The 27,271-nt window shown below is 47.0% G+C and overlaps 1 protein-coding gene across 3 annotated transcripts in view; it reads left to right on the forward strand.

Moving 5' to 3' along the window:
- Positions 1-27,271, forward strand: part of OPCML (opioid binding protein/cell adhesion molecule like) — a gene marked incomplete at both ends in the record, with an annotated part of 1,078,949 nt that overhangs the window by 557,066 nt on the left and 494,612 nt on the right. For 2 of the 3 annotated variants that reach the window (XM_079709168.1, XM_079709170.1), the window contains one exon: positions 17,213-17,297. In XM_079709168.1, coding sequence (XP_079565294.1) covers positions 17,213-17,297 — 85 coding nt within the window. Of the gene's footprint in view, positions 1-17,130; positions 17,298-27,271 lie in introns of those variants that run through there. The other variant, XM_079709169.1, reaches the window with a different exon arrangement.

The following is a 27,271-nucleotide window of genomic DNA, read 5'->3' on the forward strand; positions in this document are numbered from 1 at the left end:
CCTTCTGGGTGAGGAAAATGAGGCTGGTGAGGATAAGGAACTCGCCTAGTCACACAGGGTCCAAATCTGAACTGAGATTATCTCCCCTTTCCTGTACTGTCCGCCATGCATGAGCAGTGACAGAGAAAAGTGTAGGAAATGCTCATATCCTGAACAAATTATTTATACAGGTAGGAATAACACCTGGGAAAGAAGAATGCAAAACAGAGCACGTTGCCATGTAAAGAGAGCAGGGATTGGAAGGATGTTGACCTGAGTTTGGATCCACCACTGTCTGGCTGTGAGGCTTCTACCAAGCCACACACACCTGCCAGGCCTCAGTCTTCTCATCAAGATAGCCTGAGAATACCCTCCTCTCTGGCCTTCAGAAAAGGGGCAGTGGAGTCTGCCTAGCAGATGGTCATGTCACATGATGTTCATGTCACATGATGTTCATGTTAAACTGTGCTGTCCACAGTGTCTTGTGGGGTGTCCCAGGGGACCCTGGGGAGGACGGTGACATCATGGAAGAATGGGAGCTTGGCTGAGCTTTGAAGGCACTGATGGGGGTGAGGAAGGAGGAGAGAGGGGAACAGGGAGGGCTGGCGAGAAGGGCAGAGGCAGGGAAGGGACAGCGGTCCTCTCAACAAAGACCCTGATGTTCCCCACGCCATTTCATGACGTCCTCCCGCCTCCAAACGGACAGGTGCCATCACCCCCATCCATTTCCAGATGAGAAACCTGGGCTCTGAGGGTCTATGAGACATGCCTTCAGGGGATATCCTTACTCAGTGGTGGCACCATGATTTGGACCCAATCTGCAGGACTCAGAGTCCATGCTCTGACCGTGATGGCATGCTCATGTCTGCTGCGTGTGCGTCCATAACATGTCTCTGTCAGAGGAGATGGGGAATCCAGGTGTTTCCGGTGATTCTCTTCTTGTTCAAGTCATCGTTCCATGTGTGTTTGGAGTCAGCATTATTCAGACAGGGTCTGTGCAGAAAGGGTTCTTTCCTTTTACCTGTGTTCCCACGTTCTCCAGCTTCATCTGCCATTTGCCGCCCACCCCGGGCTGTTTCCTGGACTGTACCTTTCCTCTCACAGCTGTGTGCATGTGTCTTGCTGTCTGGGCTCAGCACAGAAAGATTCCTTCATCAGTTTCTGAAGGCTTCGCTTCCCAACAACTGCTGCTCACGGGATGGGCAGGGCCCTGATCCTGCTATGTATGTTCACTGGCCTGAGCCGACATCCAGGGGGGAAATAACTCAGGTGCAGGTGTGTAACACCAGAGGGGGGTCAACACACAGCTGGTGGCCCTGTAGCTAGGACGGGGACAATGCTCAGGTGGAAAATAATAATAAATAATGATAAAACAGCACCAACAACCGTGGCAACAATTAGGAATAATAATATTGTTGTTATGATAGGAAGAAGAACTAATATTTACTGACAACCTTGACCCTGGCATCCTCTCCTGCCTCCCATTTCTCTTCTGCTAGGTCAGAAATTTGAATGAGTGAAATAGGAAGAACATTCTAACAGCAAGAGCTGCCTGTCAATATCGCAAGGCCATCTGTGATGTAGTGATACTTGTGTGCATGGAAGTGCCCCGAAAAAACCCGGGGACCACGAGCCAGGGGTCGCACACAGGAGTTTAGCGTTAGCTACAGGTTCGCACAAACAATGTCTGAGATCCCTCCCTAGTCCAAAATTCTAGGACACAGGGATCAGGCATTTCCCAAGGAACCTGAAGCTGCCCTGTCATGCCTGTGAGGTCCTGAGTGTGGGTGGGTGATGCCCCGCCAAGGTCCCATGCTTTTGGCGTGGGGGGTCAGGTTAAGTGTCACAGCTGCACGTCCACATTCATGGTTCCCTGTGCACTCTGCCAAGCAGGGCTTCTGTTCTGTCTGGCAGATAAGCCGGTCTCTGTCTTTGTTTCTCGTCTACTCAGGGAAGGCAGACTGGTGGGGACTTGATGTTCTGAGGTCAGAGGTGCTGAAGTGAAAAGCTACATTGGGGGACAGCTCCTGATGAAAGCACATCTGGCACAAAATAAGGCAAAGACTCAAAAATCGAATGCAGTTACGTGATTGCTGGTGATTGGATCCACGCAGCAGCTCCCCAAGCGCCCCGTGTGCCCCAATCCCAGCTGGCCGGGTCTTCTCCGGAAGGTGGGCTGTCTTTAAATTTAGAATCGTACAAGTGCAACAGCCCAAGCGAGAGCCAGCGTGAAAAGCCATTTTAAAGGTGGATTTGCGCATTGAAGGAGCATCTCTAAAGAAACAAATGACCAAATCCTTAACTTGGTGCCCCCTCTATGACAAATATAAGAATAACAGTCAGGGTTTCCTCTGAGCCACCATCTTCCATTCACTCACACTGCAGTCTAGACTCAAAATCTTTTCCTCCAGCTCTGAGTGGAAATCACTGATTAGGCAAACTGCTGATGTACAAGCAAAATGAGCCTGTTTACCATGTGGGAGCTTGCTAATTGCAAAGAAACGTGAGTTCCAGGCTCACTCCTTTGTCTGGGAAAAGCTGTCTTTGCCGTGACAGAGAAGGGTGTGTAGGCGTGGGGAGCTCAGGCCTGGAATCGGGATGATAATTGGACTAGTTTTTGTGCTTGGCTTTTCTCTTATTGGGTTTTCTTCCTGAGACAATTCATCAGGAAGCATCCTCGGCCGTCTGCTGTGCAGCGCTGCACAGTCCAGTTAAAGACAAAGGCTGCTAGGAAGATGACCCTCCTGCAGAAAAGTGTCATACCCGTTCACTTAGTAAATTTAGTTTATTGAGCACCTACTTTTTGCCAAGCTTTGTGCTTGGTGCTGAGGATAGAGACTGACTGATCCTCCATCAAACAGAAAAGAGAAAGTGTCCTGTACTTACCTAGGCCAAACCCACTGCAGTAAGATGACAGTAAGGAAGGGTATGATTCAGAGGAGGTGCCGAGGAGGCAGGAACACTTATGCTGGGAAACTGGGGATGTACCCAGAGAAGGTGACTTGTGAGCTGGGTGTAGAGGTGAGCTTGGGAACTGGATGTGCAGAGGAGGGCACTTTGGAAAGGAGAAACAGCACGGGCTGAAGCAGAAAGAGATGCAAATGGAAAGGCCCGTGTTCCCACAATGGGCATGGATCTATGGGCTATTACCTCTGAAACAGGATTTGCAGATCATCTGGATCAGTGACTTAGTTTTCAGGTGAGGACCTCGAAGGCAAGAGAGTGGAAGTAACTTCTCCAGAGTCTGAAGCTCTGACCTCTTCAGCCCCTTTGCACCAGCCCCCTGTGTGTATTTGTATCTACTGTTCTTGGGGCATATTTATGCTCTGGAGTTACTTGCATCTCATATCCCTGTGCCTGGCGCTGGCTTTCTTCCCCTCGCCAAGTCTGCAAATAGCATATCCTCTTGGTTCTTCCCCCTTAAATGCAGCCATCTATCCACCAATCAACCAGCCTATCTATCAAACACATATATAGAGACTACCATGTCTGGCCCTTTCTACGCTGTTTCTTTCTTTTGCTCTTTAGAGCTCCCCATCTCTTTGTGCTGCTCATCTTCAAAATGAACTTGTTCTTGATTGATTTAAGACATGAAGATCTCAGAATCTCTTCTTTAGTGGTTTCAACATGCCTGGAAGCATAGGTATTTCAGAGCTGAAAAGACACCAGGATGTAACTTGGCGTGCTGTTATGTGTCTGTCTTAGTTTCTACACTTCCAAGAAAACTATTTTTAGAACCCCCTGCCCAGCACCATTGGTTTGTGCTAATTAAAATGAGTATGATGAGGTTCATTTCTGACAGACCCTGCCTCTTGCAGAAGAAAGTCACCTGTGCCCTATTTCAGAGTCTGGGCAGGTTATCAAATTCTCCTGCTTCTCCTCCCCGCAGGCCCCCGGGGCCCTCAGCTTCACTCTCGTTCAGCCTCACCGCCTGCCGACAAGGTTTTCTAGCTGCAGACCTGGTCTCTCTTCTCTGCAGACCCTCAGTGACTGGGGTGGGCGTCAGAGCAAATGACTAAGTCCAGGAGTTGTCAGAAAAACAGTCTGTGGAACAAAATGCACACTTTGCCAGAGGGTGGGGAGGTTAGAAAGCAGCCTATCTTGACACAGAGAGAGAAGTGTTGGAATTAATTCATAAACGTGTTGGATGGAAATTAGCAGATGAAGATTTGCAAGGGGAGAAGAGACAGAGGGGGAGAGAAATGGGAAGAGACAGACAGATGGAGAGGGGGAGGGAGAGGGTGGAAAATAGAGCAGAAGACGCAGCTTTATTTCGCAGTCTTGCTTTGCCCTCCGTTAAAGCAGCCTGTGCTTTTGCAGGGATCCTGCCTCGCCTGTGTTTTTTGCTCCCCTTTTTAACCTCTGCCATCCTCAACCCCTGATCCTGGCCTCGCTCCAGCTTCCTGCTTCCACAACAGTTGTGCTTTTCACACACATGGGGTTCCTGGCTTTTGATGAGGGGACTCTCTCTCTCTGCAGAGAGCACCACACTTCTGATGTCTCCACGCTAAGAGGAAAGGACTGGGCCTTTAGGGGGAGATCTTCACTCCTAATGCTCTGATCTTGTTCAAGTATCCCTCTTTGAACCTCGGTTTTCCACCTGTAAAATTAAGATTCTTGGGCAGGCTAAATGCAATTATGTGTATAAGTCATTTACCTTAGACTCGGGTGTGCTGTATGCATTCAGTTATTATTATTGTTATTGTTATTATTCATAGCAGCAGTACAAGTACCAGATTCTAAATTCTCTCTCTGGTGTCCTATACCTAGTAGCTCAGTCTTTCTAGTAGAGGTAAGAGGTCCAAGCACTGTGTTTAAGTTCAGCTTTAGGGCCAGGACAGACACACATTACTCTGTTTCCATTCCTTAATTGATGGTTGGAGTCTTGCCACATGACACAGCATCTGTTGGATGATGTTCCTTTCTGGAACAGACTATAGGCCATCACCCAATCCCATTTTGAGAGAACGCTTGAGATCACTACGTGTGAGACCAGACACGGTTGGGTTCATTTTCTTCCCTCTATAACAAGGGTTTGCCCTGAAGTATCTCCTCCCCTCAAGCCCCTTTCGGCCTCCCCAGATTCAAGGTACCATCTCTATATCAGCTCCTGCCTGTAGTCTTACTGTGGGGAGATCCTGAGTTTTTTCCAAAGTAGATCTAGATAAACTGAAGTGTGTGCACACTTAGGATTCTTGCAAGGTTATTTCAGCCTCTCTGCATCCTGATTTCTTTCCCATTCTCAATGACATCTAACCCCGGGTTTCTGTACCACCTGCTTTAGGACCTCTTCCCCCACCTATGAACGGAAACAACAAAACAAACTTTCCATAAAATCCACTCACACCAATGCACGCACTCTTCCCGAGTGTCTTACAATTTGAATTCTTTAAGCATGAATTGGACTTTGTCTTTTGAGAAGGAAACATTAGGCATTAGCTTGCTTGTGATAAACTACCTTGGGAGCGGGTAGAGAGGTTTTCCTCCCTTCCCTTTTCTAGGATGTTCCTGGAGGAAAGCAGTACCAGTTTAAACTCTTTTAGGAGGATTGCTGCAAAGGGAAATTGAGATGGGTGGTAGTTAATTATATGTGTCAAAGTGGCGGGGCCACGGCACCCAGGTATTTAGGACAAATTATTCTAGATGTTCCTGTGAAGGTATTTTTAGATGAAATTAACATTTAAAATAGTAGACTTTGAGTGAAGCTAATTAACTTCCATCACGTGGGTGGGCCTTATCCAAGCAGTTGAAGGTCTTAATGGAAAACCACTGACTTCCCAGAGGAAGAGGGAATTCTGCCAGCACACAGCCTTCAGATGTGAACTGCAGCATGAACTCTCCCCGGGTCTCCTGTCTTCAGGTCTGCTCCGCAGACATGGCACACCACAACTGCAGAGGCCGGGTACTGGAAATAAATCTAGCTAGCTAGATAGGTTAGGTTAGGTAGGGAGATAGATAGGTAGGTAGATATTGGATTATATATCTTCTCCCTATATATCCTATCTAGCCTCTATCTTCATATATATATCTGTCTGTCTGTCCCTCTGATCCTGCTGGCTCCGTTTCTCTGGAGAATTCTAATATAAGATGCTTGGATGCATCTTTCTCTCTCCTGTGATGCTCCCTTCTTTCCTTTTCTTCTACTTTCTTGTTGCCATTTCCTATCCTGTCCTCTTTCCCAAGACTTCCTGATGCTTGGAGGAGGAAGTGTCAGGAGTGGATTCTATTTCCCCCCTTGCCAGTTCTCGGCCTGCATTTCCTGCCACCACCGGCAATGGAGAGCTCATGACCCAGAGCGTGTGTGGGTTTTTTTTGTTCGTTTGTTTTGTTTTGTTCTGTTCTGTTTCCCTGTCTTGATCTCTGTAATATTGAATCCATCCATCAAGGTGACTGGGAGCTCAAGCAGCTGGGAGGAGATGGGAGTGAACTTTTGGGATTACATCAGAGAGAAAAATGGGTGTTCAGTTGAGAGGTGGCATGGGGGTGCATTAGTGGTGAGGAAAAGAGACTGCTCAGAGACAAATCCTAGATGTCAGTGTGGTGGTGGTGATGATGCTTAGAGGCTAGCAGAACTTTAGAGACTGTCCAGGCCAACGCACCTCAAACTTTTTTGGCCAAAACCCACAATAAAAAGACATGTTAAAATGTGACCAGAGCACAAGTGCATGTGTGAGAGCTTGAGAACATGTATAAATAAACACATAAGAGCTGGATTCTGTGATGTGATAACATTTTATGAGAGGCTTCCTCTTTACATCACAATGATCATGTCCCTCACAAGCTATGCTTCTGATTAGTATGGTTCTATCTCATTAATTAGAATACAAATATCTAGAGCCCATACACAGTTTGTGTTCACCCAGCCACCTGCACTCCCACCATGAGGAACTTCCTCCAGGATAAATACTGGTGTGGTCCAATGTCAGTGCTGTGTGGGCACAGGGAGTCTGGAATGACACACATTGAACTACTTTAATTCTTCTCCACCTCAAGCTAAATTGCTACCAATGAAATATCATCCAATGTCCAAATGAAGACAAATTTCTTCAATTATCTAATATTTGGAATGTGCATCTTGAATAGCTTTAATATCTGTGAAATTGGAGGCTATGAAATGGAGACACATAACTAGTTTTTGTTATTAATTGAATAAATATTTATTGAGAATGTGCTATTTGCCAGGAACTGTTATGGTTGCTATTGATATAGCAGTGAACCGTGATGGGGACAGGAAAAGATACACAGCATTTTCTACTTTGAATTCTTAGAAATGACTAGAAACAATCATTCTTCTCCATGCACTGGTTTCTTAATCTAATAATAATGATACCTTTCTCACAGAGATGTTAAAAGGATGACATGAGGTGATACCTGTGAGGCGTGTACCCTAGCATCTGGCATGTAGTAGGATGATGATGGTGGTGATGATGGTAGTGATGATAATGATGACAGTGGTGGTGATGGTGATGATGATGGTAGTGATGATAATGATGACAGTGGTGATGATGATGGTGGTGATGATGATGATGGTGATGATGATGGTGGTGATGATGATGATTATGGTGGTGATGATGGTAGTGATGATGATAATGATGACAGTGGTGATGATGATGGTGGTGATGATGATGATTATGGTGGTGATGATGATGATGGTGATGATGGTGATGATGATGATGGTGATGATGGTGATGATGATGATGGTGATGACGATGGTGGTGATGATGGTGATGATGATGATGATGGTGATGATGATGATGGTGATGGTGATGATGATGGTGATGATGATGATGATGATGGTAGTGATGATAATGATGACAGTGGTGATGATGATGGTGGTGATGGTGATGATGGTGGTGGTGATGATGTTGGTGATGGTGATGATGATGGTGGTGATGATGATAGTAATGATGACAGTGGTGATGATGATGGTGGTGATGGTGATGATGACAATTATGGTGGTGATGATGGTGATGGTAATGACAATGGTCACTGTAATTGTTTTTTTAATGTCAGTTTGTTGGTCTGTCCCTGAGTGGGTCCAGAGATGGAACTTATGACCTGTAACAATTCATTCCACATGTACTCGTTACTCATCAGCCACATACAAAATGCTGTGATTAGCACATGAAGGTCTCTGACAAGTCCACAAAACTCTTATCTTCAAACACCATATATCAGTATTGAGGGCTGTCAGGCTACAGATAAAATAAAATAAAACCCAATGCCAGCCTCCCTCATACCCACATCTCTGTGCAGTTAGAGCCTCACTTTCTCCCTTCTTATTCTGTCACACTCAACTGGAAAGCCTGGGTACCGTTTGCTCTCTCCATCATCCCTCAGCTCACCAACTGACTTCTGCTCCTGCCCCCGCAGTGAAACTTCTTCTGCCAAAGCCACCTTTGTCCCCACTGTGAAGACTGAACACATGGCAGACCATCCTTCACTGTCCTGAATTCCCTAGCATCAGACACCGTTAACCACTCTCTTCTTAATAGTCTAGGAGGTCACTGATCCCTGAATTCCCTTCTAATTTTCTGGCCACTGCACAGACTCCTTCATGAGATCTCCCCACACCCCTCAGCATCTCTGTTGACCAGACCTCACATCTAAGGCTTCATTCCCCTCCCTGAATCTTGTGCTAAACAACTGCCACAGGACCCAGGGCTTCAGCTCCACCTAAACAAAGATGATTATAGAATCCATAGCTCTAAACATTGTATCCTTCTCAGACTCAAAACCTAAATATCCAAATGCCAACAGAAAGCTCTCCTTGGATGTTTCACTGACCTTACCTTCCACATTTACCATTTATGCCCCTCCACTCAGTATCCACTCTCCTTACCATTTCTCTGCGATTGGTTATATCAGTCATCCACTCAGTAGCCAACATCAGAAACCCAGCAGCAGCCTAAATCACTCTGTCTTTAAAAATGCTCTTAAGAGTCACTTCCTTTGAGTAGCTTTCCAAGAATCCTCACCTAATTTAGAAGGTCCAACTCTGAGATGTTGTAGCATCCTTGCATGTTTTTATTTTAAATCTTATCATATTGTATTACAATATCTGATTCATTTGCCCTACTAAATTATAAACACCTTATGGGCAGGTGATATATCATGTTCTCTGTATCCCCCAGCCCAGCAAACTGCCTATATATTCAATGAGTCTTGGTCAGAAAAAAAAAAAAGAAAGATTGAACGAATTAGTCAACAAAATCAGTGAACAATATATTTTTTAAAGCTTGGCAAACGATATGAGATTTCAGGTAATCAACATATAATATAAAATGCAAGTCCTAGATCCTCTCTAAGACCTAGGGAGCTCAGATTCACTTTAGCAGGAAGGGGAGAGAGGGCAGGTGAAGCATCAGAGCACACGTCCTGTGTGCTGAGCCCTCTGCTGGGGTCTCATATACAACTTGTTCAGTTCTTCAAAGGAAGAAAAAGTACAGTGTTGTGAATCTAACCAATGAGTAGACTTGGGCTCAGAGGAGTCTGGTCCATTGCCCATAGTCCTGGGTGGCAAGTCCAGATTTAGAGCCAGGCAAGTTGGCTCCTGACAGGCATTCTCTCCTCCACACCCTGGTTCTCGGGTGGAATGATCCACTTTCCGCCTGTCATAGTGGAAGCCGTAATGAGACTCTGGAGGGGTAGACTGTAATAACTCCTATTGAGCATTTAAAAAACACATTTTATGTAGGTTTCAATATAAAGTTTTTTTGGTCATTTGATTTATAGAACTGTATGTGGTGTGGCTATAAAGTAATGAGGTGGATTTTATTGTATGGTTTGTGGAAACCGGTCTCTTTGCAGGAGTCTCCAGGTTTTCTAGAAGGAGATGTTCAGTGCAATTGATGTTGATTCAGCCTTATGATTTTCCACCATTGAGGAGTTTGGGGGCCAGGGAGGAAATGAGAATGGGAAGAAGCAGATTCTCGGCTGTCAGCTTAACTGACATTCTACAGACCGTGGAGAGTGGACATCAGTTCTCTTGTGCAGCAAATATTTTCTGGTATTTACTCCATGCCAGGCTCTAGTCCATGGCAGAGGAATCAGGGATGAGCAAAAGAAGTGCCTGCTCTCAGAGACCCTGCAATACTAACGCGACAGAGACAGTTATGTGCAGGCACCTGCACGACACTTTGAAGGGCAGGATGTAGGATAAGGAGGCTGATGTTACAGCAACAGGATTGTACAGCCATCGGTAGATCACTCCTTTGGTCTTGGGGAATACCTCCTCTGTATTGTTTTAAAAAGTGAATCTGTGTGCCTTATGTTTTGTTTCGTTTCTATTGCAGTTTTGTTTGTTTTGGTCAATTTCAGTCATTGTGGAATAGAGAAGAGAAGAGGAATTTTATGTTCATTGATAGCGGTCACTGTTCCAGGCATGGCAAGAGGAGTGAGCTTTCTTAATTCTCAGGGCAGCCTTGCCAAGATGCCCCTGTTAACCCTGTTTACAGATGAGAACATACAGACTCAGAGAAGATAAGAAATGTGCCCCAGATCAGAGAGTTACAAGAGGCAGGGCTGGGATGCAAAGCATGGATTTTAATTGCTGCCCACTATTGGTGCTTCTCACTGGCCCGGGCACATGGGGCCTGACAGAGAGGGTGTGATTTGGTCAATGATGGAAGGGGGGGCAGAGCAAGACTCCACTGACCTGAAGTCTGGCCTCAGGTCAGCAGTGGACTAGGAAAACCACTGAACATCTATTTGCCTCAAAAGTCCTCATCACAAGAAAAACCATGGTAACTATGTAGGGACAGGTGTTAACCAGACTTACTGTGGTGATCATTTTGCAATATATACAAATATCAAATCATTATGTTGTACACCTGAAACTAACATAGCTTTATATGTCAATTATACCTCAATTAAAAAAACATATATTTGGCTCGGTTATCAAGAGTGCAAAAAGACAAAGAGAAATGAAGTTCCTCATTCCTTTTTAGCACTGATCTTGTAGGCAGCTATTATACAGGGATTGCGTTGAATTTTATTTTGAACAGAACTTGTGACTCGTCTGAAGTATTACATTCTGGTATGTGTTTCCATGTCTTGGAACTTCCTTGAGCCTAAAAACTGAAAGCTTTTGGTTCAGTTCACTTTGAATTCTTACCTCTCTGTTCACTAGCAAACATCTCTAGCTGGTAATACCTGCATGTCCTGAGGGCCCAAGACAGACAACATCCCCCAGCTAAACCATGATGCCTCCTCAATCGTCCCGCCCCACTGGGTCCTCCTGATTTAGGTCGGTTTCTGGAATATAAATATGCATTATGCACAGGCTTCTTATTTTATTTCTTTCTAATGCACACACAGAGCAGCTGGGTACAATCTTCTCTCAGATAAACACAAGCTGTAAGTTTTCCTTATTTATAAATAACACACAGTTTGAAATTGCTTTTACAACTGGATATAAATTTCATTAGATAAATTCAGATATTTCTGTTGGATCCAGAGTTTCCCATAGCCAACCTCATCTAGGCAGCCTCTCCATGGTACCAGGAAACCATATTAACAACCACTTTGATCCTTAGGTGACTTCTAGTTCTAAAATTGACTCTTTAAAATTAGAGAGAGATCTGTTCAGTTTCTCATATTACACACACACACACACACACACACACACATACAAAACCTCTGGACAACTTGGAAATTTGTCTGCCCTGCTCTGTACAGCTAATCTGCCCCCAGAGCCACTTCAGAGAAAAAAACCTATGATGGTGGGGGAATTAGGTCTCTTTCTATAGGTAATAAGAAAACATTTATCGGGTCCTTACGGAGAGCCCAGCAGGGTGCTGACAACTTGTATTTCATTTAACACTCAAAAACACTGTATGCATTCATTACTATCATTGTCTCTATTTACAGATGGGGAAACTAAGGATTATCAAAGTTAAGGATATTGTATAAAATCACCCTGAAGTAGGTTTTAGAGGTGGGATTCAGGTGGACTCCAGTGTCCAAGTTCTGGTCTGACCCACTACCCAATAAAACAAGGGATTTTGATTGAACTACATCATAGCTGGTAAGTTACAGCAGAAACAAGGACTTAAACCTGGGCCCCCTGGATTCATTAAGGGTAAGTGAGTAGCCTTTTTAAAAAACCATACCGATATAATTCACAGCTTCATCCCCAAACAATTTTAGAATCTACTGTCAAAAGCTAAGATACAGCCGAGCAGAGGAAGTATATTAAGAGACAAATTGAAAACAGTGGAATCACTAAACTTCAGAACAGCTTAGGTTCTAAAGTTTTTACTGATGGGGCTTATTTCTAATTCACAGACAAAGGCAGAGGGGCCTCTAGATATGGAGGGAGGGTTCCATGGATAACATCTCCTCGCCACACACACAGAGCAGAAAGAGAAAGACTTTTATCACCGTTTTCCCTTTAACAGTGAGCCCAGGTGAGCTGCTAGGGCTGTCCTCAGTGCTCTGCTGTGGCTTCAGCCTCCTTCCTCCTGCTGCCAGCCCACGGCTCCACTTGACCGTCTCCTACAGCACTTCACTCGCTCCTTCGACCTCTGCCTCTCTAAACCTATTTCTTCTGCACTCCTCCTCATCACAGGGTATTGTGCCACCCCAAACCCAACCCCTTCTTTTTCTCAGTCCCACCATCCAGACTCTCAGGAAGCCCTGACTACTGTACTTCCACAATATGCCCCTTACCTTTCCCTGTTTCTCCATCACCATTGTCACCGACATCATTTCGTCCCTCTTCTGCTCCCAGCACTCTCCCTGAATCCCACTCTGTGCCCTCGCAACCCCTTCTCTTCATGACAAAGTGATATTTTAAAGCTCCTCAGATCAGGTAACCTCCCTGCTTTACGTTTTCTAAAACTACTACATTGCACTGGATCCAACTTGCCTTTTCTACGACAAATCGCCCTAAATATCTAGACGTCTGTCGGTCTGGACTGGAGCTTTAGTTGGTACCTAGGGCATTTACATCCTTTCATTTGTAACTTTTTACATGTCACAAGTTGTAATCACTGGAAAGTGGGGATTTTGCTATATAGTCATAATTTATGATTACTAAGCGCTTCCACTGTTCCGAGTCCTTTGACAAATGATCTCATTAATTGTCACCCTGTATTAATCAAGTTTTGAGGTTTTCTATTCTGTATTTTAAGATGCTTTGACATCTTGGAGGCTTGCAAATTCTGGAGAGACTGTCTCTCCCAGGGCTAGCTAATTTCTAGAGATGGCAAACAACTTGCCTTCAGCATGTCCTTCATATGCAAACCAACCCAGTAAGAGCCCACATCCCTAACCATTTCCTCTACCCAATGGTCACACACCAAGCCTATGTTTCCCCTGCCCTGAGTCACCCCAGGGCCAGGTACTGGACAACTAGAGACCACATCCAGAGTCCAGGCTTGCCACAGTTATTCAAAAAAATCCAACCCTAAGTCTGCTCAAGGTTGCTCTCCTCACCTTGCCCATTCCTTCTCCTGGAAACCACCATCAAGTCTCTGGACCTTGCTTTCTCCTTGTCCTTTCTGCTTCCTCTCTCACCCTGGTGCTTCCCCATGTGGCCCTGCATACTGTGGTGTGCCCCTCCTCTGGGGAACGCCAAGGAATAAACTCTTCCTTCAAGACAGTTTTTTCCATGTCTGCCATCTTACCAGACCTTACAACATAATCTTGGGGACGTTTCACAAAACCCCAAAACCCTATGAAATAGGTGAGACGGGTATTATTAGATACCAGTCACACAGCTGAAGGATCAAGGAGTCAGTATCTGAATGGACAATCCAACTGCAGAACCAATACGCTTAGTACTCTAATCCGTCCTCATTTAAGTTGTCTTCATATGTGTCATCAAATATCCAAAAGAGGTTTAACCGGGGGTTTCCCTATCATAGTACTCAGTCAAGAATTTCATAGAAATCTCCTGATATAAACTACTTGTTCATTGTTCATTGCAAAGCTCACCCCCTTTTACCTTTCCCATTTCAATCTGGTTTGGCCTTCCAGTCTCTAAATGGATATACTGGTCCCTAGCAGTGCCTTACAGATGAATGAAATCTTCCCCACCAAACTGTAGACAGGCATAGATTCACACAAAAATCAGACCTCTGTAGTTATTTCTCTGATTCCCTAGCCCTTAAGTTCAGCCCATGTATTCACCCACAAATATTGAACCAGGAAGCCGACTTCCAGAAGAGAAAGATGACGGCCCCATTCTCTAGGACTCCGGATACCTAGAGCTGGGGGGAGTCAGCCCTGCAAAAATAAAAAGTTTATCCTTTTCCCAAGGGCAGGATTTGTTGCATGCTATTAAGACTATACAATGCCTCACTTCATCTTATCTCTGCCTCTCCTTTTCTTGCCCTGCCTGTTCTCCTCCCACCCGGAATCTCATGTTCTTTCCTGCTTTCCTTTCTTCTCCAGTAACTCCTTGCATCTCAAGTAATCCTTCATGGGCTGATTCAGCCTTTGGCAACAGCCCATCTGCACCTCCTGAGAAGCACTAGAACCAGCAGGCGCGTGAGTCGGCCGTGTCACCTGTGTGCCCGGCAACCAAGCAGCAGGAGCTGCGTGACTTGTACGGCAGCCTGACCCATCCCCACGGCTCCCACCCTTGGTGTTCAAGAGACAAACTCTGTCATTGAAGAAAATCATAAGCCCAGCCCCAGTTCTCAGCTTTGCACAGATTAAAGCACTAAAAAAGTCTTTCCAGGCTGTTGATACAAGAGCATCTTGGAGTTTAGAGGATTATGTACAATGTGTATACAGAAAACCCAGGTACGCTCAGGTCTTAAGGAAAGATGTGTGTCATTAAAAATGGTGGGTGATGCCAAAATAAGTTGTTTGGCTGCTCTCTGAGGCCTTGCCTCTCCTCCCAGTGTCATGACCCCCCTCGGCCAGAAGCTCACTGGAGAGCGTGCTGCGCCTCCCTGCATCATTAATGTCTGCATTCTGGGAAGGAGATGCCACGTACTTTCACTCTATTAAAACTTATAAAACATAGGTGGCATAACTAGTGACAAGTATTCTTTCTTCCTGAGGTACGATGCTCTAATTAAAAACTTTAGACCTAAGATGTCTGTGGTTCTCTTTTTACGGGGGGCAGGGGATGGGCGGTATTTATTTATATTAGAGTATTTATCATAGTATAGTATATAGTAGTACAGTATTTATTTGTGCCCAGCTTTTATAACTGAGAACAGGTAGCACAGTTTTGTGCCCTTGAGCAACGAACACAATTAATGGTATAAGTTTAAAGCTTATTTTTGAATTACACGTCATTGCAACAGTTGTTCAGAGCCCAGGCTAATTTTACAAAAGGATTTGAGAACGAATGCAGTAAAGCAAATGCATGTAGCAACTATTAAATTATGATACAAGGGCGGAAGCCACATAATAAGGGGTGGCTTTTGTCAGGGGGAGCAGAAAGAAAGCCTCTTGACAGGCCCAAGGAAAGCCTGAGATTTTCAGTTCTTAACCAAAAGAAATGCGTCCATATTCCAAACTGACAGGCTGGGCTCTTAAGAATGCCTTACCACCAGGTCCCCTCCGGATACGGTGATGGCGCCACTTTATGTTGTGATCATAAAGCCACAGATGGATTTTATAAGAATCAGTCATTACTTTTTAGGATCTCTACGTGTTTTTCCCAGTTTTTGCATTTTTACAATAAGATACTTGGGTAATAAGCGTGGAGTAGGACAGGGACAATTTTGCTCGTGGCGCAGTAGGAAGAAATTCTGATTTGCCAGCTGGAGAGCGAGAGCGCGCAACTCAAGGGCCAGGAGTATTTCCAAGGTGGATCAGCGAGGGAGAAAGCGCTCCACCTTCTCGCCAAGGCCCAGGAGAGCTCTGCCTGGTATGGGACTGTAGCTCGGCCACGTGGAGAGGGGGCTGCCGAGCGGTGGACGCGCACACGGGGTCAGAATCCCGGCGTGGGAAACCTAGTTGAGCTCTCCAGGGCGGGGTTTGGCAACTTCTGCCTTGGCATCCGGCATCCGGGGATGGAAGGTGCGAGTCAGTTTCCAATTTGCTGCGGTCCCGAGCTCCCTCTCGTGCCCTTCCCTCCCACCCGCACGCAGGGAAGCCGCCGAGAGGGGCACAGCGTTCCCGGGCAGGCGCCGTGTCGGGGGAGAGAGGAGTGGGGGACGTGGCGGCCCGACACGCGCGGCTCCCGGCGCGAGTGCGCGGCGCGGCTGGGGTTACGGTGTGCGCCCGCGCCCAGCGCCCGCCGCGTGGCGCGCGGTCCGCCAGCTCGCTCTGCGCCGGCCCAGCGGAGAGCTGCGGTCAGTGATGGAGCTGCTGCCATGACAACCGCGGCGGTCTGGGCCCGCGCGTGTTGGAGCTGCTCCCGGGAGGCCGGCGGCGCGGAGGCCGGGGGCGGCCGCTGAGTGTGCCGTCCGCGCGTCCCCGCGCCCCGCGCCGCGTCCCCGGAGAGGCGGGCGCGGCGTCCGCCAGCTCCCCGTGGGCCCCGAGCCTGCGCCGCCGGCGCTCCGCGGGCCGGGCTGGCCGCCAGTCGCCGCGCGGGCTGCGGCGAAGACGCCAGGCACCCACCGCACAGGAGGATCCTCGGGCTCGGCGGCGGCTGCGGGTCCCCGCGGTGGAACTTTTTACCGCCTTTGCGTTCCAGATTGGAGACTCGGGCTGGTTTCTAAATACAACTGTACATATGTGTGATCTAATAAAACATTCTCTCCTCTCCTTGAAGCGGCAGCTTTTTATGACATCTCCTTTATGTCAGAGACACTTGCCTGGCTTCTTTGGGTTATAAACTTTTGATGCCAGACCTCGGCAGGACGTGCCCAACTGAATGTTAAAGTAGCATCTCGGAGAGAGGCAGAGAAAGAGCAATCCGTGACCTTCAGCCCTGCACCTTCCTCCTTCCTCTCCCTTCCCGGCCGCCTCCCTCCTCCCCAGGGGAGCGTCGAGAAAGCTCTTTTTGGATGCAGGAGGGGGCTTCTGGTTCTGCCAGGCTGGAAAGCTGAGGCAGGATTTGAGGAAGAACCATTAGAGTCGGGAGAGCCTGGACTCCGCTTCTGCTTCCCCCTCTCTGCTTCTGGCTGGTTCCAGCCCTTTCCTCCCTCCCCACGCGGCTGCCTGAGACCCGCCGGTGTGCGGGGCGGGGGACGAGGACCGAGCGGCTGCCGGAGTTCTGGGAAGTTGTGGTCGTCGAGGATGGGGGTCTGTGGGTACCTGTTCCTGCCCTGGAAGTGCCTCGTGGTCGTGTCTCTCAGGCTGCTGTTCCTTGTACCCACAGGAGTGCCCGTGCGCAGCGGAGATGCCACCTTCCCCAAAGCGATGGACAACGTGACGGTCCGGCAGGGGGAGAGCGCCACCCTCAGGTAGGGAGCTGTTCTTCGGCGGGGGCCTGAGCCCCTCGGATGTGATTCCGTGGGAAGGGGCGAGCGAGCGAGAACCGGAGACTTGCGTGGGGGATTGGAGCGTGGAAGAGGGCCTTTTGCAGGCCCAAGAGGTGCCCACTTGGCGTTCTGTGGCAGCTAGCACCCATTCTCCTGGACAGCTTTGTCATTTGCTGTGGCTTTTCCGGTTCCGGATCTTAGGAGTAAGCCCTGAGTCCATGCTTGGGGCTCCATGTACCTGTGAGGCCATGACGTGGCTGGACTCACTTTTGCCTTGGCCCCGGGATGAGAGCCCTGGCATTGAAATATACTGTGGGTTTAGCCTGAGATCACTGGTACCCTGGTGGCTGTCTTAGAGTCCGGAAGGTATGTGATGAGGCAGGGTAGTCCTCCCAATGGGCTGGCTGGTCTCAGTCAGAGCGATACCTGAAATTTCAGGCTCTGGAATTGCTGTTGCTGGGACGCGTGGCCTTTTATGAGTTTGCTTAAGAGGCAGCCATCCTTGTCAACCCGGTGTGGTGCTCCTGGGGCCCCTGTTATAAATTATGAGGGCAGTTTTATCTTTGCAGGCTCAGGCCAGGGAGAGGAAACATGTAGCTTTTATGCAACAACACTCCTATGTGAAAAGCACAGTACGAAAGCTTTTTGTTTTACCTTAATGAGTTACAGAGAATCACTTACAAGCTCCAGGCAGAGGGGTGGAGCTTCTTGGAATATGAACCTTTGGGGACCAGGCCTGCTGCAGCAGAGACTTTAATAAAAATGCAGCCACCACTTTCCACCAGCTCAGCAGATATCATCTTTTATGCCTTTAATGAGGCAGTTCTGGTCCTCGGAGACCGATTCAGGGACATCCCAGCTTAACTCAGCTCACAGTGTACACAGGGTGAATGCATTTGCCCTGTCTGTGACTTTGATGGTTACGGTGGAAATAAAACATCGTGCCCCGGATTCTGCAACCAAGAAGCCTGGCTTCTCCAAGGAATGCATGCGGGTGGGGCTGCCTCCCTGTTCTTCCCTTGACTTCCTTGGTTGAACCCTCTCCATCTGGACAAGCCTCTCCCTGGGGAAGGAAAGAAAGGCCTCCTGCCTCCTGCTCTTCCTAGCTAAGCCCAGGCATTAGGGCTGATTCTTGCCACTTTGAAGGTGGTCCTCAGTTGAGTCTTCTTTTGAGCTTGAGGACAAGTCCTATAATTCTGTCTGCTGGTGCATGGGGGCCCCAGGAGAAGAGAGGAAAAAGATGATGGAGACAGACCTCCTCTCTAGACAGCAGGAGGGAAACCCTCTGGGCATGTGGGCACCCCTCAGCCGGTCCCAGACTAGAGGGAATGTAACATGCCTACTTCCTTGCCTTAGAGAAATCCTGGGGGTCCATGCCCTAAAGAGGCACATGTGCAGAGGGCCAGTCTGCTCAAAGAGAGGAGTAGCAGCTGGGCTACAGTGCATGTTATCAAAGGAAATGTGGGGAAATGTGGTAGGTGTGAAGGGATTTGGATGCTGCCACGCACCTCTCTTCATCCTCCAGACTATTACCAGGGACAGAGAGGCCCAGCGTTGAATAAGGTCTCAGTGCTGAACTTTCCAAAATCCTCTGGCCTCTTCTTGCCTCTGAAAGTTAAACCAGAAACTTAAAAACTAGAGCTGCTGTACGGGATGCAATAAGATAGTTCCACCAGCAGAGGGCCAGCTTTGATCTGCCTTTTTTTTTATTAGCTGCTGGCCTGTTTTCATGATCTTCAGTTCTCATGTTTAGCAGCTGGGCTTCATAATGGGAATGGGAATAAAAAAGGGAAAGCTGAATAGTTGCTTTTTTGTGCTTTGTGGAGAAAAAAAAAAGCCTTATGTATTTGAGTATAACTGTTATCTGTTACCTGATGGCATGCTTTATTTTTTAAAAAGTAAGCACGTCTTATGTTGATTTTGCCTCTCAACTTCTGTATAATTTGCCCTGAAATACAGAAATTCAGTGCTTTGTTCCCATTTTAATACTTCTTTATCCTCTTTCTTTTACCTCTCATGTTCTTCTCTTTTATTACGTTTTCCTTTGTTTTTATCAGATACCTCCATTTTATATATTTTTGCATGCTGTTCATTATCTTTGTGCCTTTGCTTTCATCACTTAATGCTTACTATTTCCTGATTTTTAAGGTTCTGGTTTCACTACTATCACAGTGTTTCTTAAAATAACATAACTAGCTCCTGCAGATCTCTGGGGGTCTCCATCTCTCCCCTTCTGTTTTCCATGCTCCTTTGGTTTCTTGGTTCCACAGCTGTATGCCCGTCTCAATGAAAACCTTGTTTGTCAGGACTCAGAGGGGGCGTCCGCTGCTTCCCGTCTCTGGAAGTCCATGACCTCAACCCCAGATAGATGTATTGTTTTGGGTTGTTTTTTTGCTTCTAAAAATTGTAATTCTTAACGGTGGCCGCTCTTTAGTCTCCTGAAAGGTATACCTTTGGGCGTTCAGTGTTTGGGAATTTAGTGTTCTGAATGCATCAAATGTTCAGAAGGCATTGAAAAACTTGAATGATCCCCAGGCTCATCAGCCACAGAAAGTCTTTTCAAATGTGGCTGCCCTGGATCCAAGTATCCCAAGCCTGTTTCTAAATCTTGAATGAAGTCACATAGGAGGCCAAAGACCGACTAGGAGAAGCAAAAGAATCAAGAAAGCTGGGTCCTCCTTTGAAATTCACAGTGCAACATTGCACCACTTAGAGAAGGATGATCTCCTTCCTTGGAGGCATGATTTGTGGTGCTAGGTCTTTGATTGCATTGAGGGGTGCTAGGAAGTGAGGTGCCAGAGACGACACTGAAGTTTTGAATGTGGATGAAACTCATTGTATGTAAATGAGGCAATATGATCTTCCTCATTACTACACAGGGCTACTTGAAAAGTAGAAATAATTATGTGACTCTGGAATTATTTGCCTTCTTGGAAGAGAGAGGATATGGAAAATGAAGGTGATATTCACAGTGTCTGAATTATAGCTCCTATGAATCGGATTTGAATTCATTATTATAAATGGGCCCTCTTGGCCAGAATCATTTCATGACAGTTATCTGCTGTTGGGTTAAAAATGTTCTGTGCCTTTCCATTAGATTAGATATGACAAGTATCTAGAAGTCCTGTGTCTGAATCATTGCCCACGTCAGGGAAGGAGCCCGGAATGTTCAGTGTGGTCAGCGGGTGTCTATTAGGCTATTTCAGTTACACGATGATCACCAGATGTGTTTTCTTCCTGGACCTCAATCTTCTCTAAATGGGCTTTGGTTCCTCAGTGGGACCACATCATGCGTGTCCACGAGCATTCTGAGGGGGGTGCAGTAGCGTGGAGGTGAGAGTTGTTGCTCTGATTGTTCCACTAAATGGGAAAAGTTTCCACCAGCAACCTGGATGGGTTTTTTTTTTCCCTTTTAATTTTTTTTTAGTATGGCAGGATAATCAGTTTTGCTGATCCAGGTTTGCTGATCTGGGATTATGCTTAGGAACTCTCTTCTGAAATACCCTTGCGTTTTCATTTGGAATTCTGAGCTAATCCCTTTGGAACCAAGTATTTGAGGGTTAACTACTACCAAGGAAGAAGCTGAGCAGCAGGGTGTTGCCAAAGCTACTGGGGTAGTCAGGCTCCCAGGGGCAGCGTCCTGTCGCTGGCCTGGGTGTTTTTCTGTCTTTTGCACTCACCATCGGCAGCTTTTCTTTTTGTGTAAATTAGAAAATTCAGACTAGCCACCAGGTTATTCCAAACAAGGCCACAGCATGTGCATTTCAGCGTTTAAGTTGCCTAACCTGAATACGGACTTGCATTAGTGCAAAGGCTTCGCTCTTGGCCTGGGAAGATGGAGGCATGGACACCGAACCAAGTGCAAGTCCTTGTGGGGCCCCTTCAGCTGCACTGCTAACCTGGGCTGCACTGGAGTTACCTGAGATGCTTTTTAGACATTCCACAGTCAGGATCCCAGACCAATGAAAGCAAAATGTCTGGAGTTGGGCATAGGTGTGGACATATTAAAGATCTCTTCCACTATTTCTCATGCTAAGAACCACTGCCCCAGAGTCCTCTCCTGACCCAGAGCATCTGAGCAAGGCTGGTCTGCAGTGGCCCTGCCCACACTTACGTGTCCCCTACACGTGTGTGTGGACCTTACCACTCACGGCTGCCGTAGTGTCCGAGAAAGAACAACAGGCTCAGGGTCCTGAATACTCACCTGGGTTTGATTCTTACTCCATCCCTCACTAGCTACATGATTTTGAGCACTTCACTTCCTTTGTGTACACTTGGGAACAGTATCTGCTCCGTCTATGGCATCTGGGAGATGGAGTGGATGGCATTATTCCGCTGGCTATAAAGCAAAACACACGTGCAGGTTGTTACAGGAGCTAAAGAGAACCCCAGTGACAACCCGTAATAGTCTCCATTCTTTCCAGTTCCTTTCTCATTCCCACTCCCCCTGCCCCCATACGGACCTTTAGAATTCTTAGTCCTTTCTCAGTTCCATTCAGCATCCCACTTCCTGCTCTGGTCAGGATTCACCCTCATCTGAGTCCCAGTAACCCCTGCTGTAGATCTTTGTTCTGACGGGTACACACTGTGGACTTGTGACCTATGAGTGGGCGTGGCTGGACTGTGAGTTTCTGGGGGTCAGTGGCCACATCCTAGGTGTTGGGTACAGACATCTTCATGCCTACTAAGGATTCAAATAATAAGTCTTGGCTGAATGCTTTAATCCATCAAAAAGGGGCTCAGTCTCTGATAATGGAGTTACCTCTGCAGTGATGAAGTGCTTACAGCTACAGGGTTTCATTTTCTTCAAAATATGGTGCTGGCCATTCAGGCAGGTGGTCGGTTAGAGCCCTTGGAGGCCTGAGGGACTTGAATTCTGCTGAAATCACTTGTCATGGGGAACAGTTGAGTCCACCAGCGGTCCCCATCTGATCTGAAACTATGCAGAAGGTTTCACCATCCCTGAGGGCAAGGCAGGAGTGGGGCGGCAGAGCCTAGGGAGTCTTCTTAGCAGCAGCAGAGTAATGGACTTGGAAGTGAGGGCGTTCCTGCGGAGACCTGTCTTCTGTAGATGAGAGGAGACACAGTGCAAGGGACGAATGGGCAGACTGGGAAGTTGGCGTGTCCTGGATTGAGAACGGCGGGGGTCAGCAGGCCTCACTGGCTCGACTGACACTGTCAAGTCACTGATTGGTAGGAATGTGCTTGCCTCCCCGGCACACATGCCACACGCCACGTGCCAGAGCCAGGGATGGGAGGAGGAGTTTTAAAGCAGTCAGGATACATGTTCAGTGACTTTCTGCAGTGCTCTAGACCAGCGGTCCCCAACCTTTTAGTCACCAGGGACCAGGTTCATGGAAGACAATTATTCTACAGACTGGGGTGGGGGATGGTTTCGGGATGATTCAAGCGCATTACATTTATTGTGCACTTTATTTCTATTATTATTACATTGTAATTAGACAACTCGCCATACATACTGCTGACGGGAGGCAGAGCTCAGGCGGTAATGCAGGCGATGGGGAGCAGCTGTAAATACAGATGAAGCTTCCCTCGCTTGCCCGCCACTCACCTCCTGCCCTGCGACCCGGTTCCTAACGGGCCATGGACCCGTTCCTGGTCTGGGGGTCGCAGACCCCTGCTCTAGACAACTTAACAGCTCTTATGTAAGCCCTTTTATTCAGTTTTTGGCCTTTAAGCAAATTTGGCCCTTAGGTTCAGTTTAGTCCTGTCATTCTAAAAAGGGACGTTGCCCTTGGTCTTCCTACTGTGCTCACTGTGCAGCTGCCTCTGGCGGTGTGTTTGTGTGGGGGGGATTGGAATGAGCAGGACTGAGCAGCGTGTGTTCCAGACCTTATGGGGTCCAGCGGTGAGATGCAGCGGACAGGAGGAGCCACCTAGGTCCCACCTGACCTTCCCAAGGGAGGACTTCTAACGTTATTATTAATGGGAAGCGTCTTCACAGTCCTGAGGTAAGAAGAGGGAATTATGGAGTGACACGCTTAGGGCTGGCAGAAATGTGCATTGCCTGTTAAGTTAGCAACTAAGTGTTAACCTTTCTTGATTTTTTTTTTTTCAGTCTGCTCAAGACAGCCCCAGACTATTTCAGGTTCATTCATTTATTTATTATTTTCCCTGCAGGAAGATGCTTTTGCTGGTGTTGGGTCCAGATGAGTTGGGGAGGAAGGTGGCATGGCTGTGGGGGGAGGCTGCCCGCTAAGTCCCTCCCCATCCCCCAGCAATGACACCTTCCTGGGACTTCTGGTACCACCTGGTGCACCTTTTTTAAGATGTGAAAACTGAAGCTGTGATGTTTCTGCAGCTCAGCACTTACCCTGCCTCCGTCTGTGTGCCATTTCCTTGGTAGAGAAGGTTAGAGAAAGGAGGTGTTTGAGCCTGGTGCCACTTTTCCTACTGGATCACACCACAGACCCTTCAAAAAAATCTGCGGGGCGGAGGTTTAAACACGTAAACTCTATTATCCGTGATTGACTGTGTGTCAGGTGCCAGGACAGTTACTTATTGTTTCACGTAATTTTCAGAATATTATGGTGCTGTCAGGGAGGAAAACATTTTCTTCTACCCTTCTAGGGTCTTCTGGCTGGTCTAAGAATTAAATTTAACTGAGACAGATGAACAGGATGAAATCAAACAAAAGTTTAATAACATGTATATATGGAAGAGACCCAGGAGAACTGAATAACTCAAGAAAATGGCCAAAACCCTCACCCTAAATACCATCTTCAGCTGAAAAGAAAAGAGGGTGTTGGGGGTAGAGGTTTGGGACTTCTAAGTGGAGGAACGCAGTTCACATGGAGATGGAAAAGCAAATGTTTGGTAAATCAATGTTTGCTGGGCCAGGCAGAGATTGACACAGAATGGGCTCTGATCTCTGGGAGTTTCCCCACCACACCTGGCAGACATCTCTTGTGATGCTCTATTCCTGTAACAGGCCCTCTATCTATAGATTCTTCAGGCAGTTTGGCAGAATGGCAGAGTTTCTTCCTGAGTCTTTTGGGCCTTGACTGTTTTCAGCTTGACATAATCCACATGCCAGAAACATTGTGGGGTGGCGAATTTTGTTCCCGTATGATCCCCAACTAATAGACTAGGAGACTGAGGTATAGAAAGTTAAGACGCTTGCCTTTTGATCACATAGTTATTGTGTGTCAGAGTCTGCATTTGTTCTTAGAATGCCTGTTTTTCTTCTTCTGAGTTTTATAGTACCTCCTCCCAGATAGAGAGTACAGAGAAAGTTTCCATGAGCTGCAAGCAGAAAAAAACAAATGCCCCTTCTCTGTTCCTGGGACCTGTATTTGAGCAAAGGTCAGGAAATCCGCATTGGGTTGAGGGCTGTAGCTGTCTGCTGTCCTGCCCTGAGCAGTGTGCTTCACTCCCCTCACTTGCACGCCAGCAAATGCTGCTCTGTCTCTTGGGGCCGGAAATCATGCACCTGCGAACCTCGAACAAAGTGAAGCCTCAGGAGGGTCCTGCCCACCGTGTGTGCAGTCGGAAGATAATAGTGCCCCTAGCTTTGACCCTGTCCTAAATGCTGCGCCCTCCGGGTGTGTACATAACCTCTCACAGCACGTGCAGTATCTCCAAGGACCCTGCAGACAAGACAAAGCCAGCAGGTAAATGATGACAAGGACACCAGCGCCAAAACGTTTCTCCGAGAACTGTGAGGAATCGGGTGATCCGCATGGAAGGATGGAAAGATGAGACGCCATATGTTTTTAAATCCTAAAATCCAAGTCACTTCGTAATCCCCTCTCCCCATCTTTATGCTCATAGTTTAGTTTAAACTGTCAAGCTTGTGGCAACAGCGGGCACAGACCCTCTTGCTCACCTTGCCGTTGACTCATACTCTACAGGAAGCTGCCTGACCCCCTGTGGCTTCCTCTTCCCTGGAGATGGTACATTTTGCTTAAATCAAAGATATGCTGAAGGACTTGACCTGGCTTCCGTAAGAGTGCTGATCAATACAATGTTTAAAACTTAGTTTTGAATATTAAACATTTCCACTGGGTCTGAAGATTTATGGCATCTCGATTAATCAAGTTTCCATTGCATAATAGAAATACAGCATGTTTTAAGTGGTTGTTAAGTTTTCTGGCTAGCCCACAGAAGATAATTTAACTCATAATTACCCAAAACGCTATAGACCAGCAATGAAGAATAATAGAAAACAATGTTGTTGTAGAAGAAGTAATTACGCAAAAGAGGGAAAAAAGCGAATACTATAATTTTCTATTTATCGCGAATGCCGGTGCTAAAGAAAAGTAGGCATAATTACAGGAAGATAATATGGAAACATTTTCCCAAAGACATTTCTGAGTACTTTCAAAAGTTTTGGAGTTTGTATTATTGTTTCTGTTGTTGCCAAATTTAATTTTAAGATGCAGAGCTTCCCTTTTATTTGATTCAAGTGTGCATTTGCCTCCTTGCTAATGATTCGGGATAGCTTCATACTTACTTATTAATAAGTATTAATAAAGCAAGGGAGACAGATCAAGGAAACGAAAGACAAAAATGGAAAGAAAAGAGGAGAGAGACTTTCCCAAGGCATCAGGAAGAGTTGAAGGGAGACAAAGGCTCTGCACAGGTGAGGACAAAGTAGCCTAAGGTGTCATTCCTGACTCCAAGGTAGAGGAAGGAGAGGGGGAAGGAGGTGGCCGTGTCCCACCCGCCAGACTCTGCTGTGCAAATGTCTCCACCCCTGACTGTCTGGATCACGGGACCACACACGCACAGGCTTGCAGCATCCATCCTAAGTCAAGGCACAAGCAGTTTGGGGCTCAGGTTCCGTCTTGCTGCTGGAACTGGGCTCTTTCTGACCCTTGGTTCCCACCTTCCCTGCAGCTGGAGACCCCCTTCTTGTCACTGAGCCCTAGTCCATGTCCTGCTCCTCTGTGTTGGACCTACCCCAGGCCCTGGGTGATCAGGAGTCCCACCTTGTTCTGTCAGAACCTCTTCTCCAAGAGCCCAGCTCCACCCTTTACCCCACTCCTCTTGACCTCCGGCTTCATGGACTTTCCAGAGCTTACTCTTTGCCTGCCCACCAGAATGTCCCTTTAGGAGACCGCCTCATGTGCAGGCGGCAGGTGAGGGCTCAGCCAAGTCACACTTGCTCCTCTGCCATAAAACCATTTATTCTTTGTCATTAGGTATATGGGTTGCCCTATCAGATATCGTCCACCTTGACTGGGCTTGATTACAACTGATGGCATCACAACACAGGGATTCTTGCTTGCTGTTTTGAACTCACCATGATGGATTAAAAAAAAAAAAGCCAACATGTGTTTCACAAGGAAATGTGTCAGTCAGGTGTGTGATTGGAGAGGCCATGCTCACGTTCACATACGTGACCATAAGGCACCTGTGTAGGAGGAGGGCATAATGGGATTCATATTTGTGCTATCCTGTGCTTTCTAGGCCATCCCTAAAAATACCCCTCTCCCTGCTGTTGTTTGCACTGCTTCCATGCCTTTTGTTAAATGCATTAATACCCTCTCTCCATCTTTGTGTCCCAGCCTCCAGTACAACACCTAACACGTGGTGGGCGCTCCAAGTTTGTTGAAAAGATGGATGTGTGTCCTTTATCGCTATCTCTCTGTGTCCCCTTTCTCACACACACACAAACACACACATGCACACGCACACACACCCCTGCTTTTTCTAATGAAGATATTCTCATCCATTTTTAAGGAATTGGGAAGTCACTGACGTTACAGCCAGAGATTCTGGCATTTGAGTCCTAGTTGAGATAATGATCTCTCCCCAGATAGTTGGTATTTAACTTGTCCTGTTTCCTCCCGCTTATTATAATTGCAGTATTTGTGAATTTCACACTGTTCTTAAAGCCACTGTCTGGAGATGCTGAGCGGTTACAAGGGAGGTATACCAGCCTCCTCCCTTTTTATTAAGGTTACAAAATAGAGGATGGCATATTCTGG

This window comes from Hyperoodon ampullatus, assembly GCF_949752795.1.
Source record: "Hyperoodon ampullatus genome assembly, chromosome: 7".
Taxonomy (NCBI): Eukaryota; Metazoa; Chordata; class Mammalia; order Artiodactyla; family Ziphiidae; genus Hyperoodon; species Hyperoodon ampullatus.